The sequence below is a fragment of the Lineus longissimus genome, chromosome 2, assembly GCF_910592395.1.
Source record: "Lineus longissimus chromosome 2, tnLinLong1.2, whole genome shotgun sequence".
NCBI lineage: Eukaryota > Metazoa > Nemertea > Pilidiophora > Heteronemertea > Lineidae > Lineus > Lineus longissimus.
The window spans coordinates 15,554,401-15,572,440 of record NC_088309.1 but is presented as its reverse complement, the minus strand read 5'-3'; the positions used below and the strand labels follow the sequence as shown (position 1 = coordinate 15,572,440).

The 18,040-nt window shown below is 41.6% G+C and overlaps 1 protein-coding gene and 1 long non-coding RNA gene across 2 annotated transcripts; both read right to left on the bottom strand.

Annotated features, from left to right (window-relative positions):
- Positions 1-3,603: 3,603 nt before the first annotated feature.
- LOC135483699 (uncharacterized) lies at positions 3,604-15,067 on the bottom strand. The gene is made up of 4 exons (XR_010446366.1): positions 14,851-15,067; positions 13,599-13,745; positions 12,837-12,951; positions 3,604-4,966 (listed from the first exon to the last, which is right to left on the bottom strand). It is a non-coding gene; the product is annotated as an uncharacterized LOC135483699 (long non-coding RNA).
- A 1,153-nt stretch (positions 15,068-16,220) lies between these two features.
- Positions 16,221-16,847, bottom strand: LOC135482913 (cell adhesion molecule DSCAML1-like). Its single transcript, XM_064763395.1, has one exon. It carries the CDS (start codon positions 16,845-16,847, stop codon positions 16,221-16,223), a length of 627 nt encoding a protein of 208 aa, XP_064619465.1.
- Positions 16,848-18,040: the final 1,193 nt, after the last annotated feature.

Below are 18,040 nucleotides of genomic sequence, written 5' to 3'. Positions count from 1 at the left end.
GGTAGGCAAGCAGTGAGAAATTACCCAATTGTGCAATTCCTATCAATTTGGACAATCAAATCTGGTCAGATGGAGAGAACAGAGTGAAACAACGACAAAGATTTTTCCAAAGTTTAGGTCCCTGATGAGCCTCCGTAGATAAAATGTCTATTAATAAGCAATTGATGGCAAACATGTGCAAGTTTGTGGTCCAAAAACACCCGCTAATACCATGTGTGTACAACTGCAAAATTTCCACTCATTAATGTTTACCATATCAAAATAAATTAAAAATGGATGTGAAATCATATCTGCCATCGCAGGGGTGACAACCGTTTTGCCCAACAGTGTATATGGCTGTCCCTCACAGGACTGCTGGAAGTCAGCTGGGGCATATTCGAGGAGTGTCCTCCAGGAGCTCCAAGTCGCACTCAAGGAGGCCAGATGAACGATGGTTGTCAGCCAGGACCGTCAGAAGAAAGTGTACGACAAATGGGCACGACACCACCCATACCAGGTGGGTGATAAAGTGTGGCTCCACACTCCTGTCTCCAAGGACTGGCACAGGAAGTTGGCGTTGCCCTGGATTGGGCCATACATAATAGTGAAGCGGATGCAGACGTCCAACGGGTTACCTGGAGTAGCATACCGGATTAAGAGTGAGGATCCGACGAGACGTTTGCGGATGGTCGTGCATCATAATCGCATGAAACCGTGCGTGCCACCAAGGATTCCCAGACCGTTGGTGGACAAGGACCTCGCCGATCCACCGGAGGAGACTTTGCCCAAAGCTGCTGCACCCCTGCCTCCAAGACACTATCTGCCTTTGGGACCTCTCTCAGTGGTACCAGGAGGGGGAGGAGGTGGCATTGCTTTACCTGCTGCGCCTGTACTGAACCAAAAAGCAGTCCCACAGGGCCAGGTAGACCACGGTCATGTAGGAGCGGAACCTGGGGTCTTCAAAGGTTTACCCGATGATGCCCAGGTTCCCTACGATCCAGAAACTGCTGATGCCCAAGAACTTGATGCTGACATGGGGTTACCTGCAGCTCAGCCTCTTGAGGCACCCATAGAAGAAATTGAAGAAGACGAAATGGAACTTGCAGTTCCCGACAATGCTCTGCTTCCGCAGGAGATACCAGCTGATGCTGCCTGAGAAGATGACATTGTCGAGTACGAACTAAGCGATGATGAGTTGTTAGCATTGCTTGACGCTGACCGACAAGAGGAGAATGATCCTGAACCGGTAGCAGAGTTTTTTTATGCTCATGATCAAATCCTATGTGATTTGGTGATTGGTGCGGAATTGCAGCGTGATCGGAGACTGATCCAAATGGCACCGATGAAACAGAGGAGGCAGCACCGGAACCAAGAGTCACAAGAGGACGACGTGAAACAAAGCCACCAGGTTACCTCCAGGACTATGTGAGGAACATTAAAATGTGATGGACTTCTTCATATTGGAATATAGACATGGAATATTCAAAGGATTCGCCGGTCTTTAAGTGTTTCATAAACGATTTTTAGTGATGTTCACTTACCGTGACACAGACAGTGTTACCATGCAACTGATCGCATAGAGAATTCTATTGCACTCCGGACCCAGTTGTTTTAATTTGACAACAGCACGAACTTGTGGTGTTGTCGTGTTTGTGTGATTTGTGAATGGTGAATTTCTTCAGAGACTTATAGGACTGATTGCCGTACATGCGCACACGTGTACATAGTTTAAACTTCATAGTTTCATAGTTCATAAAAAATGGATTAGTATTGCCTATGTAAATAGCTAGCCAAGCATATGGATATGCATGTACATGTAGATGTACGATTCTTAAACTTAAGTAGTCAATGTGGATAACCGGTTATCTTTGGGCGGCCGCCTGCCCCTATGGTTTTACCTCCATGTCTGGGAGTCTGAAGCTCGAAATGGTACTCGTAGCTCTCCATACTTAGCCAAAGTGTTGATTGGAGCTTGAGCTCACTTGATGTAGAGTAGTTTGAATTATCGATGTGGGACACATCTCCACAAAGGAGGGACGTATCTGACGGCATCTCCTGTATGGTCGTGCAGGCACCTCATAGATGCCGGCGAGGTGATGCTCCCGGCGGAAGGATTCGCTCTCTCGAGCACGTTGTGTAAATTGCACAAGATTATCAGTAGGTCCCGAATAAAGTTGATTATATCCTGACTATCGGTCTTCTTATTATGAACCCTATTCCGTGATCCGAGGAAATACTCAGTTTTCACATCAAGCAACTGCCACACCACAGACTAGAACAAAACAGTTCTGCAGAACAGATGAGCAAAGAAGGTTGTCACCTCCTTCCAATTTAGCTACTGGAATAAGGAAAAGCTACTGCAGTTTGTAAATCAGAGATTTGCTTAAGTATCCAATTCTGGGAAATTTCATCAGCGTTGTAGCAGCATTATCCCAGCTTGCATTTTCATTGTTTGTTGTCATGGTGACAGAGGAGAAAACATCTGTTTTCTCTTTTGTCCACAATGCAATCGGTTTGGTTTATGATATCGGAGTGAAAAAACCTGAATCTCAGGATGACATTTCTGATGAGCCCTCTGCAAAGTAATTCATTATACAAAAAATGCAATGACGCATAAAAAAAATACTTTTAACTCACCCATCACCAAAAGACAGTATCAATAGTGTATGATATGGCATCAATAAAACAAAACATGCAAGATCAGACCGATGATCATCTGACGACACATTTTAGATCAGAAGTCACTGCAATTCAACAACGTGCTATAGTTACATGACAACCTAACCTTGAAAAGTCTGTCAAATCTAAAGCATGGTTTATAATGTATCCTTGCTAAGAGCACCAACCACAATAATAACAATAATAATGATAACAGAAACGAATCGAGACTAAGTGAGATTTCTTACTTTTTTGGTTTTCACTTTTGACACCCTGGTGGCTTAACGAGTGTCATAAATATCAAACTGAAATTTTTGACTCGAGGTCATCTGAGGTAGGGGTTCATTGATGTTATGTTCCAGTCAGAATACAGATTCTTTAAACAATGAGGAAGTATTTGAGTATTAACTCTTTCAGCCCTATGACTGTGTATACAGGGATATCTAAACAATTCCCAAATCCTGCACTCGCATATACACGGTGACGCCGAAACCAGTTTCTAGTTCATCATTGACGATCTCAAATGCGATTGGGGTGCCATCTTCAGGTTGCCAATCAAACCACTAGACTTCTAGGCTTCAATTAAAAAATCACAGGCGATTCTTGGTTTGGTTTGCGTCTACAGGGGGCGTGGGTGTTGAATCAGATTTGCAAGGATTACGTGACAGTCCTAGCCATTTTTTTCCAGCAATTTTTCCTTTAGTTCTTTCTATTTTTGTTTATATCATTCTGAATCGTTTTGGACATTTTTCTTTGTATTCTGTGCTAGTTCTTTATCACTAGCATCAGTTTATAACGAATAATTCAAGAAATTTTCAAGGAAATAATTTTTATTTCGATGGAACTTGCTTCTGCCAATTCTTCGGGGAAAAAAGGCAATTCTTTGGACAAAAAATGGCAAAATTGAAGAGACTCCAAAAAATAAACAATTCATTGATAATCATAATCTATATATGACTGGTAGAGATCAAGACCTTTCTGATGGTGCCCAGCAATTAGTGATAGGGGTAGTAGATTTTTTTTTAATAATTTCCGAAATCCTGATTTTTCCCGAAAATTGGGTAGGATCTGGAAGTTGTTGCATCAAAATCGGCTAGGGCTGAAAGAGTTAAGGAACTAATCTCAAAGTTTTCGATGTCAACTGTCCATCTTGATCACGGAGTGACCTAGTCTCATTCTTGGAACGAGGCTAGGTCCAAGGCTTGAGTTCGTCTAGGTCCCCCCCACCGCCTCCTTGCGGAGCAGCGGCAGGTAGGAAGCTCCCATCCATTGTTTTGGTTCAGCTTGGCTTTATGAAGTAGTATGTGCACTGCCTCCTTGATCTTTCGGTGGCGTTTTCGTGACTCCTCGTCAATGATCTCGATGGAATCAATCACGGACCAAGTGGTCACAACATGAGATGGACAGTTGACATAAAAAATTTGGGAGGTTAGTTCTTTAACACTCAAATACTTCGTCATTGTTTGAAGAATCTCTCGATTACTACATGACGAATGATTCTCTTCAATTGTATAATGTTCCAAGTTCAAAGCCCAAGAGTTTAAAGAAACATACCCCTCTTTTTGCCAAATTGTCACAATTGCTGCCACCAGACACTGGGCTATTGTATAGACTGGTGAGCCAAAAACGCTGGTCAGAGAGGTATCTGTTATTGAAATAATGATAATATGATCATTAGTCGAGTGCCTGGTTGTTAAAAACAAGGTAAGTCACTCACTTGGCATTTACCTTAACTTGGCATTATCTCCATGAAAGCAAGTATAGATTAGATCAAAGCAATAACTGATCAAAGAAATAATGGGTAATTGATGCTTTTTGACCTCTTTGACCTTGAAAAACTCGCTCAGTACTTCCAGAAGTAATGAAATGTGCGCTGCTAACATATGGCGCCGTGACAAAGACGACGACGGACACAACTCCACTGCACCAGCTGCCGAGGGGAGCAAAAATGGCAATGCATGCAATTTATATTACAATTAAATAGCATTTAGCAAATAGTTTACAGGACTATCAATGTCTTCCAACAGCAGTATATCAACACAGTTTGTTTTTAAGGAAATAATACAGCTCTCTCTGTCATGTGGCCGGTTTCAGCATCCCCTCCCTATTTCACTTTCTACACTCTTGGCAGAAAAGTTACAGCAGAGTCATTTGATAGGAATAACAAACACCTTAAAATAAACATCAACTCCTTCCGGTCCTCTTTCTTCAACATATCATAAGCTCTAGTAAAATTTACAGACCCTACGTGTCAACGTGAGGAGAATCATATTGGGTGGTGCATCTGCTTAAACTTTTTCACGTCTATATCCAAACACGTCAGTCTTACCTGAAAAAAACCAAACATATACTTAGTATTTAGGAGGCATACTACAGCAGAACACAATATTTCAAGATAAAATGGCCAGGGGCCATGTGCTCACCTGTTATCAATATGAAAAGGCCAGGGGCCATTGTGCTCACAGAATAGATATTCGGCGGATAGCAATTCATGCAGGTTAAGAAACAATCGGCAATTGGGCAAGTAGTAAAGCAATAATCACATTTTTAAAGTTCTCAGATTTGGTCCCCTGCTGGCCAAGCAGTGAATTAGATCGAACCAAACTTTGGCCTTGGAGATCACATTCAGCATTTCAAAAATTGCTGCATCATCATGATACATGCATATTAATCGCGAAAGTTTACAACTAAGTGTAAATCAAAAATTTATTATCCTCATGTCTAAACACTAAGGCATTCCGTTCCCATTGGATGGGAACGACAACCTTTAGTTGACTAACCCCCTCCCCATTGGCAGTCAAATACCACGCCATAGCCCTAATTTCCTCCTGTGCTGGGTGCCGAGGTCCCCCTGATCAAGAAATAGACCCGTTTGGAAATCCAGGTGTTGCCTGGTAGTAGTCCTCATGAGTCCAACTAGGGCAATTAATTGCACAAGCCACGTGCTTTAGTTTTGGGACACCCTACAATATATGACGGTTTTCACTGAACTCATTCCCAGAAACAATGCTCTGATTGTTTGAAGAAACGTACCATAGTTACACTCAAACAGCCAATTTACACCATTTGACCTCGGTGACTATGGAAATTAGGTCAAATCAAAAACCTGTACAATACTGTACCTACTCAGTTATACCGACAGTCCATTAAATATTCGTAGATCAGCGGACCGCCTTTTTCACCATGTGACTGTGGTAATGCTACTCACGTGGTACATATAAGCCCCGGCAACATTTTAATATTCATATATCGGGGTCAGTTCACTGTATTGCAAATGTGGTCTGACTAAAGTACAGTAGAACCTCCCTTAGTGGACACCTCTCTATTAAGGACACCCTCTCTATTAAGGACATTAGTTTTGATCCCAAGTTGGGTGCTTCCATTCTATTTGACCTCTCTAATCAGGACACCTCTCAATTAAGGACAACACTTGTCAGTCCCAAGGGTGTCCTTAATAGAGAGGTTCTACTGTATGTTCAATAGCGCGTGTCGGCGGGTTTTATGCCTCACGGATTGGCTTCAAAAGGCGATATTCAGGCTGTTTGTAATACAGGGTGTTCCAAAATAAACGTTCCAATGAACCCTGCTGGCGGTCAAGCAACAACTTGCTGATGATTATTGCTTTTATAAAAAAAATCAATAAGCTTTATGGGCATTTAGCTATGAACAGAGGGAGCATTGTTACCGGTATGCCAAGGGTAATAGAAAACGATTGGTGGCAATTTCATTTTCCTTGATTCATTTTGTCAGACATGAAACACTAAAATTAAAATGTAAAGATTCATTTTTTATTCAACAGTTGATAAATCCTGAACAAACAGGTTCTCAAACAAAAACAACATTCTTACATAAAAATTTCAACACATTGACATCTTAAGTCAACAAATCAACTAATTAATGTCAATCTCGTCATCAAATCCAAGTCCATCTTCTTCAAAATCGTCCATCTCCTGATTGTCTAATAGCAAATCATGGTCAGCTGCTGCTCCATCATGCATAAGCCCGGCCACGTCCCACAACCTCACGATGGCCTCAGGCACTATTGCATCCCATGACCTTGAAACAATGTTCAAAACGGTTTCCCATTGAATTTTTGGACAACTTCCATTTGCATCCGTATTGTTTTTTTTCCACCTTTTCCATTCGTTGCGCGTTCTTGATTTGAAGGCCCGCATAACTGTACAATCCAATGGTTGCACAATCGAGGTACACCCAGGGGGAATGAACTGAGTAACGACATTAACATCAGCGGCTTGAAGTTGAAATTCTTCCTGCAGATGAACACGACAGCGATCCATTATCAATAGCGAATTGTCCTCTACCTCCTCTCTTTCGATTCCATCAACAAAAGGACAGAAAACCTCAGTGAGCCAGAACTCCAAAGCTTCCTGTCTAATCCATCCAGTTGGCGTTCCAATCACCTGAAAATACAGGAAACCTGGTGAACGCCTAGTGTTTTATTTTACAACACAGTGAATGTGCTTCAAAAATTGAAAGACATCAACTTTTACTGTTTTAATACATGTCTAATACACCTAGGTATACCGGGGCATTAAAATGATGACTGAGGCAACGTGCAAGACAAACTTAGACGCCTGCCGTTTAGTTGAGTGTTTAACTATAAACAGAACACATGTTTTTTTCATAATTTGTGTTTTGAAACACATCTTGAGTAAAAAAACGTGTCATAAGTGTTTTGAAACTGTAACAGAAATAACACGTAAATGTGTTTTCTTTAAAAACATCCAGATTTACAGTGCAGCCAGAAAAACTGGTACATGTCTTCAGTTGTCTAACACTAAGATAAATTTACAATTGATAGTCATCGAACCAACATTTCATACTTTTATTTACAATTTTTATAGCAAAGCGGTGTTTGTCGGGATTGAAAAGAAATCAATTTTTTACCTACCCGTACATTATCAGGACAATTCTGCCGCAGTCGCCGTACCAATGGGCCTTCCTGTGCAGCTTTGATGATGACAAAAGCTGGTGCTTTTTCTCCTTCTCTGGTACAGCAAAGTGCGACTGTACACCCCAGCTTATGGTTCCCTCTGCTGCTCTTGATGTTAATTTGTTTTTGGCCCTTTTCGTTATAGGTTCTGTTGTGCATGCTGTCCATCACCATGAAAGTCTCATCCATGTTCGAAAATGTTTTGTAAGCCACATCCTCAATCATTCTATGGATCATTTGTCGGAACTCCGCCACCATTTCATCAACATTTTCAGGCAGAGTCTGCGCATCCTTAGTCGCCTTTCTTCTTGAGATTTCCTTTCTGTAAAAAAAGGCAATGTTGTAGTTTCGATCTCGTACTACGTATACACTGTAAATCTGGATGTTTTTGAAGAAAGCACATTTACATGTTGTTTCTGTTACAGTTTCTAAACACTTATGACACGTTTTATTTATTCAAGATGTGTTTAAACAGTAAAAATTGGTGTCTTTCTATTTTTGAAGCACATTCACTGTGTTAAAGTTGTAAAATCAAACGCTAGGCGTGCACCAGGTTTACAGTGTAGAAAGATTAGGAACAAACTTTATGAAACGTATTTTGGTAGGTGTGATTTTGAGCTTATAATAGAGAGTTGTTTTGATGATGTTCAATCTTATTGTATTGGATGTTTTCATGCGCAACATCTTAATTGATAGGATTATCACACGGAAAATAACTCAAGTTACCTTTTTGTAAATCTTTCCATCCATCCCACAGATGCAGTAAAATTCGAATGTTCTGGTTTCTTGAGGATGATGTCCATCTTTGCCTCATCCGGTAACTCATCCCACCATTGTGCCCATATTAGCTCAGCTCTATTTCTGATGTCTTCTGATGAAACCGGCAGCCCAACGCGTCGAACACTTTGAAACCATTCCAAGAGACGTTCCTCCATAACAGGCCAATACGCTGGAAAGGAATACAGCATTGTTAAAGAATACAGCATTGTTAAAATAACATCATAAGTAGTTCTAAGATAACCTTTACATTGCTCTTAACTCATTCACCCCAACGACGCTAACCCAGAATGTTTAATGACATTTTCCGATTGGTGGGATTTTTTTTAAATTGAAGAAATGTTCTTCATTAGCAACAAATGAACAAGTTTTCTTCATAAGTTTTTCTCTCAAAAAACAGAATTTTGAAACTTACCAGAAGATGTTGTCTGCTGAGGCTCTGTACTGGCCGAGTTAAATTTCAACGATGGTTTCATATCGTCCTAACAGCTTCATGCAACATGGGTGTATGCTAATGTATTTAAAAGGGTTAACGTACCAATTCCACTATCCTTCACTTTCCTTTCTTGGCCTTTCGTTTTACTTGATGCAAAGTTGTCCCGAATCCGCTCCTCATTGGTCAACCAGGATAGAAAAGTTGTCCTCTTTAACATCTGATCGGCTGCAAATTTGCTCGCGGATCTGTCCTGCATTCGGAATGCATCAATGTACTTTAATTTCTGTTTTACAGAATAAGACGCTCGAAGTAAACCTGCCATTTTGTAACGACTGCACACATTAAGTCATAGGCGTAGGCCAAGATCAAAACATTCACAGAAGGTCTTGGACTCCCCATACGAGACTTAGAAACTAGATTCATATCACTTTTCCAATACACTTGACCAACCCCGATAAATGAATAGGGGCATTGCAACTTTAATGTTGGGACACCTTGTATTTCAAACAACCTGAATATCGCCTTGTAAAGCCAATCCGTGAGGCATGAAACCCGCCGACACGGCTATTGAACAGACTTTTGTCCGATCACATTTCAATTGCATTTGAACTGACCCCGATAAATGAATATTAAAATGTTGCCGGGGCTTATAATGTACCACGTGAGTAGCATTACCACAGTCACATGGTGAAAAAGGCGGTCCGCTGATCTACGAATATTTAATGGACTGTCGGTATAACTGAGTAGGTACAGTATGTGATGTATCCTTGCTAGGAGTACCTACCATAAAAATATCATCGAAAACAAGTTACTAACAGGCAAGATATTGTACTTTTTACTTTTTTGAGCTTTGGCCCTCTGGTGGCCAAGTCGAGAGTCAAATGAGACTGAAATTCAGTGTCAGCGGTACATGACGTAGGGGGAGTCATGTGTACCAAATTTCAAGTTAATAGCTTCAGCAGTTAAGAAACATGCCATATTTACACTCTAACGGAAAACTTACGCCATTTGAGCTATGTGACCTTGAAATTTATCTCAAATCAAAAACCCGAATGACATGTAATGTATCCATGCTAGGAGAACCTACCATAACAATATGATTGAAAATGAGGCACTCATAAGAGAGATATCACCCTTTTTAGGTTTCAAATTCTGGCCCCCTGGTTGCCAGGTTAAGAATCAGATCGGGCCGGAATTCATAGTCAGAGGTCAGCTGACCTTGAGGGTCCTGTGTACAAAGTTTCAAGTTCAAAGCCATAGCGGTTAAGAAACGTGCCGCTGATTTTGAAACAGGATACGACGACAACGGACAACGGACACTGAGGTGTTGTATAGACTCCCCTACGGTGAGCCAAAAATCAGGCACTTATTACAACTTCCTTGTCAGACTGTGCTGACAACAGCCAAAAGAAGTGTTTTATATATATGATACCCTAATATGTTCATGACCTGACCATTACAAGTGCTAGAGTATAGATGGTGTTTTTGTATTGGTCTGTGGCTTGTTTACGTTATGCCCAGCTTTGCTGTATTGCCAATAGCCAGGGTCAATGCATCCAGGATTTCAGTACACAACACAATCATAATGAACCGGCCAGGGAACATTGTGCCCACCGTATAGATATTTGGTGCTTTGGAATTCATCCTGGTTGAGAAACATTGTACATGTATAGTATATAGGTCAAACCAAAGTCGGTATGACATGTGATGTATTGTTGCTTGGAGTAAGTATCATAACTAAGAATATCATCAAAAACAAGTCACTAATAAACGAGATATTGCACTTTTTACCTATTTGATTTTGGCCTCCTGCTGGCCAAGTTGAGAACCAGATCAGATCGTAATTCGGTGACAGTGTCCTCGGTTACATGACGCAGGGAGTCATGTGTACCAAATTTCAAGTTCATAGCTTTATTGGTTAAGAAACGTGCCATAGTTACACTCAAACGACCAATTTACGCCATTTGACCTCTGTGACCTTGAAAAGCAGGTCAAATCAAAAACTCATATGATATGTGTTGTATCCTTGCTAGGAAAACCTACCATAAAAATTTTATTCAAAACGAATCACTAATAAGCGAGATATCACACTTTCTAGGTTTTCACTTTTGGCCCCCTGGTGGCCAAGATGAGAATCAGACCCGACTGAAATTCAGGGTCAGAGGTCACCTTACCTTAGGGGGTCCTTTGTACAAAGTCTCAATTTCATAGCTGTAGGGGTTAAGAAACGTGCCACAGTTACGCTCAAATGGCCAATTTATGCCATTTCACCTGCTGCGACCTTGTCAAGTAGGTCAAATCAAAAACCTGTATCATACTTGATGTATCCTTGCTAAGAGTATCTACCATAAAATTTTTACCAAAACGAATCAGTAATAAGCGAGATATGGCACTATTCAAATTTTTGCTTTCGGCCCCCTGGTGGCCAAGTTAAGAATCAGACTGGACCGAAAATCAGTGTCGCAGGTAATCTGACCTAAGGGGTCATGTGTACCAAGTTTACAGTTCATAGCTTTAGTGGTTAAGAAACGTGCCATAGTTACACACAAACGGCCAATTCACACCATTTGACCTTAAAAATACGGTCAAATCCAAAACCCGTAATATATGTGATGTATCCTTCCTCTGAGTACCTACCATGAAAATGTAATTGAAAACAAGTCACTATTAAGCGAGATATTGCACTTTTTACATTTTATAGTTTTGGCCCCCTGGTGGCCATGTCGAGAATAAGATCAGACCGAAATTCGATGTCAGAAGTTAAATGATATAGGGAGTCATGTGTACCAAATTTCAAGTTCATATCTTTATTAGTTAAGAAACGTGCCACAGTTACACTCAAACGGCAAATTTACGCCATTTGACCTCTGTGACCTTGAAAAGAAGGTCAAATCAAAAACACGTAAGATATGTCATATATCCTTTCTAGCAGTACCTACCATAAAAATTTCATCAAAAACAAATCACTAATAAGTGAGATATCACCCTATTTATATTTTCAGTTTTGGCCCCCTAGTGGCCAAGTCAAGAATCAGACCGGACGGAAATTCAGTGTCAAAGGTCATCTGACCTAGAGGGTCATGCATACAAAGTTTTGAGTCCATAGCCCTAGCAGTTAAGAAACGTACCACTGTTTTTGAAATAGGATATGACGACGACGGACAATGGACGACAGACGACGGACACTGCGCTGTTATATAGACTCCCCTACGGTGAGACAAAAATCCAACTCTACAGACGCAGTGGACCAACCTCGTTCCTCACCCTTACCACTGCCACTAGTGTAGAGCTTTCTGGGGTTTTGTACCGACGGCCACAACGAATTGGTGGGTGAATGCAGTACCGATAGTTTATCAACTGGCGGGAAGGGGTGATGTAGTAGAAATAACACTTTGTGATTTATTTTCACAAATGAGGTAGTCGTATTCCCAGTTTGCTTAAGAAACCTGAGATTTCATAGTACAAAGATGTTTGCGTGTAATCGATTAGATTGTTGTTTATTCACATGTAGGTCAACTAACATTCAACACAGCGCGTACATAGACCATATAAACCATGGGAGAAACGCAGTGTAGGAAAGAACTGTATAAATATCAGCTACGCTATTGTGTATGCCAAAGTGGTCTACGTCGAGCATTCTTATTCGGTGACAGAAATGCCCTTACAGTTTCGTTACAGCAATGCCCATTGGCTATTCGTCCAGCCTCACGAATTCCCGCCATCTGTGGCTGTCCAAAAGGTGACCAAATTAGGATGATGCGATGGGCTGCCCACTAGGAAGTCTAAAAAATCCTGGCTGGTTACTCTTTTCTGAGTGTGCCATTTCAGAAGATCTAAAAGATTTTACAACGATGTGCACATTACCAATTTCATTGCATAATGCATGAAAAAGGTTTAAAAAGCAAAAAAAAACTTATGCACGAAAGGAAATGAATATCAGAAGGAAGAATTACACATGCTTGCATTGCAGCTTTCAACTACATGAGAAAAGCAAGAAAATGCCTGATGTCTTATTTTTCTGATTGAACATACCTCCGCAAATGTGACAACTCTATGGTAGGTTGGTCACTCTCATACTGGTGGTCATCATAATCATAACGGAGATATTTATTGGTCAAAAGATTCATTCCTCCCAACTCCAGCCAACCTGAAAATAATTACAAAGGCTCATTTAGATAATTGATAGACAAACATTAGTAAAACCTGCTGCTTTAAGAACAAAATTCTACAGTCAGAGACAACTTTCTGATATCTCGCAAACTGTCCAGAAAGTTTACATCGTCCCTCATTTTAAGACTCCCGGAACAGTCCATTTCGTCATCCTGATCGTCTGTTCTCATGGACTGCCTTCAGATACTACAGGGTTTTCTGTCGCCAGTTCATCTCTTCAAATGGTAAAAAACTAAAACAGGGCATGACCAATGAGCATACAACGTACATGCGATTCTTTCAAGCATCATAAAACAGAAAAAGATCTGCCAACTGTGGAGGGCCCGTTAGCTCAGTAGATAAGAGTGCTTTGGTTCGGATTCCACGAGATCGACTCTCGTCCTGAATTAGTAAATACAGTCGTTTTTGGCTCTAGGTCAAAAAGTAGTGGATAGATTCCAATTTGTGGAGCCGATTTATAAGGGTTCAACTAACAAAATTTAATACTCTCACTCCCAGATATGAAGTTTGGCTGGTAACCACCACCAACCTAACAATAACTTCAATTCAGGGGGTCAACAAAACATTTGTGACTAATGAAGACTACTGAAGCTGGTGTTAATTAATTCTGAATGATATGCTTACTTGAAATGAACAAGAAAAATCTTTGGAAAATCCTGGAACAGATCAACACATTGTTCCTCGTTTATTTCCACGTCAACAGATGATGCCTTTCTCAGGACGGACAGGAGAGTTGTCAGGAAGGTATTGATGCGTTCAAAGGTGGGCAGCCTGAAAAGAAAGAATTTTATCCAGTTTTTTAAAGCTTTTGGAAAAACTGGCTTATCACTCAATGTACAGAGTGTTTCAAGTTCAGTTGAAGGGGTTTATGTAATTATAATATAATATATAATAATGAGTCTTTTATATACGGCAATTCCGTGACACTATAGTTCTCGCTCAAAGCGCTTTGGGATATAGGCCTACCTTTCAGCTGGGATCATCACACCTTATGCAGAGATTACAAGTGTTAAAATGACATGAAGGTTTCTTGTCCAGCGCCAATCATAATTGAGCACCATCATCCAGAACTTAAGGTGCAAAAATGTGGTCAGTTCACTTCATTTAATAAAAGGTTTTTCATTTATTCAGCATACATTCATCAAAAGTTTTCAACATTCCAGACATCTGGCAGCCAATCCTCTTGCTAAGCAACACCTTCAACGTGCCTGCCCATCTCCTCTCTCCCAACAAAGTACATACTAAATATAAATTTTAGCAATGCCTTTCTGTAGACAGGTAAGTATATTATAGAAATGGTGCCGAGTCTGCGTGCAGACTCTGGAGTCTCGCCAAGGATGGGGATTTAGGAGTGGCGGGAGGGGAATGTTGGATGATTTCAGGGCTCTTATGTGAGGGAGGTGATGGGGTGGTGGCTACATTTCAGAAAAAAGAAGAATAAACCGATACATGATGCACACAAAATGGTGTTGGTCAGAATACGTTAGAAGTCGTAAAACTACAAATAGGCCTATACAAATAAAGTCAGCGGAATTATTTTTTTATTTCATGCCCACATTCGCTAAAACTTTGTCTAGATCACTGACCGGAACCGCGACTCCAGACCGGGCCATAATGCATACACAGTGTTAGTGTACAGAGACATACATTGTTGTCCCTAGGTAGGCACCGGTTGTAACTGGGGGGGGGGGGGGGGAAGAGAATTTGGCTGCAACACAAAACTCTCAGCCGAGGCCACTCGGGCATGGAGGAGACTAAGAAGTTTCAACAAATTCGTATTCATAATCATAATAGCAGCACTACGGCATTGTTTGGTCGTGAATTTCTATCTAACTGGACCACAAGTAATTACGAACGCCGGACCGGTGTACCGTACCTTTGAATAAAGGAGGACTAGGCTATCAGGCTATAGGCAGGAGGACGAGGATGGTAATTCGGCCATCTTCAAGGTCGAGTGACTAGTATACAGAGTAAGGGCCCTTCGTCATGTCAGACTTAGCACTAAATACATCGCTCGGAGTTCACTTTATCTTTTGAGCAGCGGAATTAGTGATTTTATCATGGCTGTCATGGCCATGATGGCTGTAATTCAAAACTCGCACATGTCATGGCGATTTGCAACATTGGCGATTTACACACTGGGGGATGTCGGAATTTGTCAAGTGATAATAGATGCCGCTGCGGTAAGTTCATAACTTCCTAACGCGGGAAACACGAATGTGCACGAGTTGACGATTTACCCGGGCGATTTGCACATGCATGCAGTGCTACTACTGGGATTTTTAGATAACGTCCATGCCCCATGTAGGATTAAAGAGGGAGTTGCATGGAGGTCATGTAGAGTTTTTTACAGTTTTTTTCTTGTCGGGTGGGGGTTTACGACAGCAGATTAGTACGGCAGCAGATTAGTGCCATAAAAAATAAAATATTATCTCGTTATTACGCGATCTTTTCTCGTTATTACGCGATCATTTCTCGTTATTACGCAATCTTTTCTCATTATTACGCGATCTTTTCTCGTTATTACGCGATCTTTTCTCGTTATTACGCAATCTTTTCTCGTTATTACGCGATCTTTTCTCGTTATTACGCGATCTTTTCTCGTTATTACTGTTTCAGGATGGGGTAATATATTCTTTAAAACCACGGATTTATGCAACATCAATTTAATATTAATCATAAAATACAGGAAGCCATCTTAGAAGCCCCGAACGTTGTTGTAATTGTTTCCATGCCCGATTCCGGGCTAGCCTGAACAAGCTGATTATGAGACATCTCCCCCTTTAAGAGAATAGTCCATATGAGGGATAGTCAAAGTCCAACATTATTCAGTTCAGCTTTAATTGTTCTATGAGCACTATTTAGTTCAGCTTTAAATGTCTTGCAAACACCAATTCCAACATTCAAACAAAGCACAGAATTAACCATCCTTGTAATAACTAGAAAGTCAAAAAAAATACTCTTAAACACAAGGCAAAATTTAAACTAGTCTTGTAGAGCGATCCAATGCGCCAACCAAAACAAACGCAAGCAATCTGGCTTGTTTTAGAGAATTACACCACAAAAACATGCTATTATGTTATCAAAACATACACAAAACAGCAAAAATCAAGAAAAATCAACAAGGCCTGAACTCACAGGGTCATGGTAGACGACAATCCCCTGTCGCACTCAAGACGGGTCTGTATTATTGGACCCAACACAGTCTTGATGCATCATCCAAATTAGGCCTAAGAATGTCAATGTCTATTTTGCAACGTAGTCTTTCGACCACACTGGGGGTTTGATATCTCTCCCAGATCTTGTCCTAGATTCCACCATAGGTGGCGTTACCGGTTGAGAAGGTGACGCAGGTGGCTCTGATGATGACGGAGCTGGCGTTCCAGCAAGATTCCTGGCAGGCGACATTGGCCTCGTACGATTCCTGGACGATTGTGGACGAACGACGTTGGCTGTTGAAGAACTGACACTTGGAGGTTCACCGGTATGCACGTTCGACGGAATTCGTTGCAGGTGACGCCGATTGCGCCTATAATCCTTGCCTTCGCTGGATCTGATGATATATGATCTCGGTGTTGCGTGGTGTTGCACCACCGTAGCTGGCTCACTCCATTTCTTCTGACCGTCCAGTTTCACTCGCACCTTTTCTCCGGTTGTCAGCACGGGCAGGGAGGCGACTCCATGACGACTATCGTACTGCTGTTTGTACTGCAGCTGCATTGACTTCATGTTTTCAGATACGCGTTTCGCGTCTGGCCATTGTGGTCGGAGATTACGTCTGAGCGTTGGTATGGTTGTCGCAATCTCTCTTCCCATCATTAGACGACTTGGGCTGTATCCAGTTGACCTGACTGGGGTTGAGCGATAACTCATGAGAGCTTTTATGGGATCAGGTTGTCTCAAAATTCTCTCTGCAATGGCTACGCCACTTTCTGCCTGACCATTAGCCTGAGGATTGTGGGGGGCTAACGGTTGTGAGTGTTATTCCCCACTCCAACGCAAAAGTTTTCCATTCTTTCGAATCATAAGGCGGGCCATTGTCCGAGACGATTTCACGGGGCACACCCCATCTAGCGAATATTGCCTTTACTTTCTTGATAACACTGTTGGCAGTTGTAGAATGCATATGCGCTATTTCAATGTATTTTGAATAGTAGTCCATGAGTACTAGATACTTTTCGGACTTCACGGTGCACAAGTCCGTAGCGATTTTCTCCCACGGATACTTTGGGTGAGGGGTTACAATTAACGGCTCGTGTTTTTGAGTCGGCCTTTGTTCTTGACAAAAGTCACATCCACCTACGAGTTCAGCGATCTCGGCATTGAGACGTGGCCAAAATACGGACATTTTAGCCCTGTCGCGACACTTGTTGACACCCATGTGTCCCTCGTCGATTGAGGTATCACGATGCGGTCACCGAACAAAAGTAATCCACCAGCGACGGAAAGTCTATGACGAACATCGAAGAATTCGCATGCTGTAACTGGCACCTGATTTCGGCGCTCTGGCCATCCCTCCGCCGTGAGTGAGATTACCGCCTGAAGTTCCTCGTCCTCTTTTGTCTCTTTTAGAATCTTCTCGATTTTAGCATCTGACATAGGTCTTGTCTCAACCACTGCATTGACGAACATCTTGACTTCTGATTCAGTATTGGATTGTTCACCGCTCAGGGGCTGTCTAGATAACGCGTCTGCAACAACAAGCGTAGTCCCAGGGACATGTTTCGCGCGTAAATTAAACGACATTAGACGCATTAGCAGCCGCTGACATCTAAGGGGTACCTGGTCTAAGTCTCTAGAGTTCATGAGCGGGACCATGGGTTTATGATCTGTAAGCAGCTCGAAAGACTCTAGTCCTTGTAAATATCTGCGGAATTTCTCACATGTCCAAGTGGCTGCCAAACATTCTTTTTCAATCTGCGCATAATTGCGTTCTGCAGTTGTGAGTGTCCTAGAACAGAACGCGACTGGTTTTAACTCTTCACCGTGTCTTTGCATTATCATTCCGCCGATTCCATAGCTGCTCGCGTCACTACTGACTACCGTAGGTTTGTTGACATCATAGT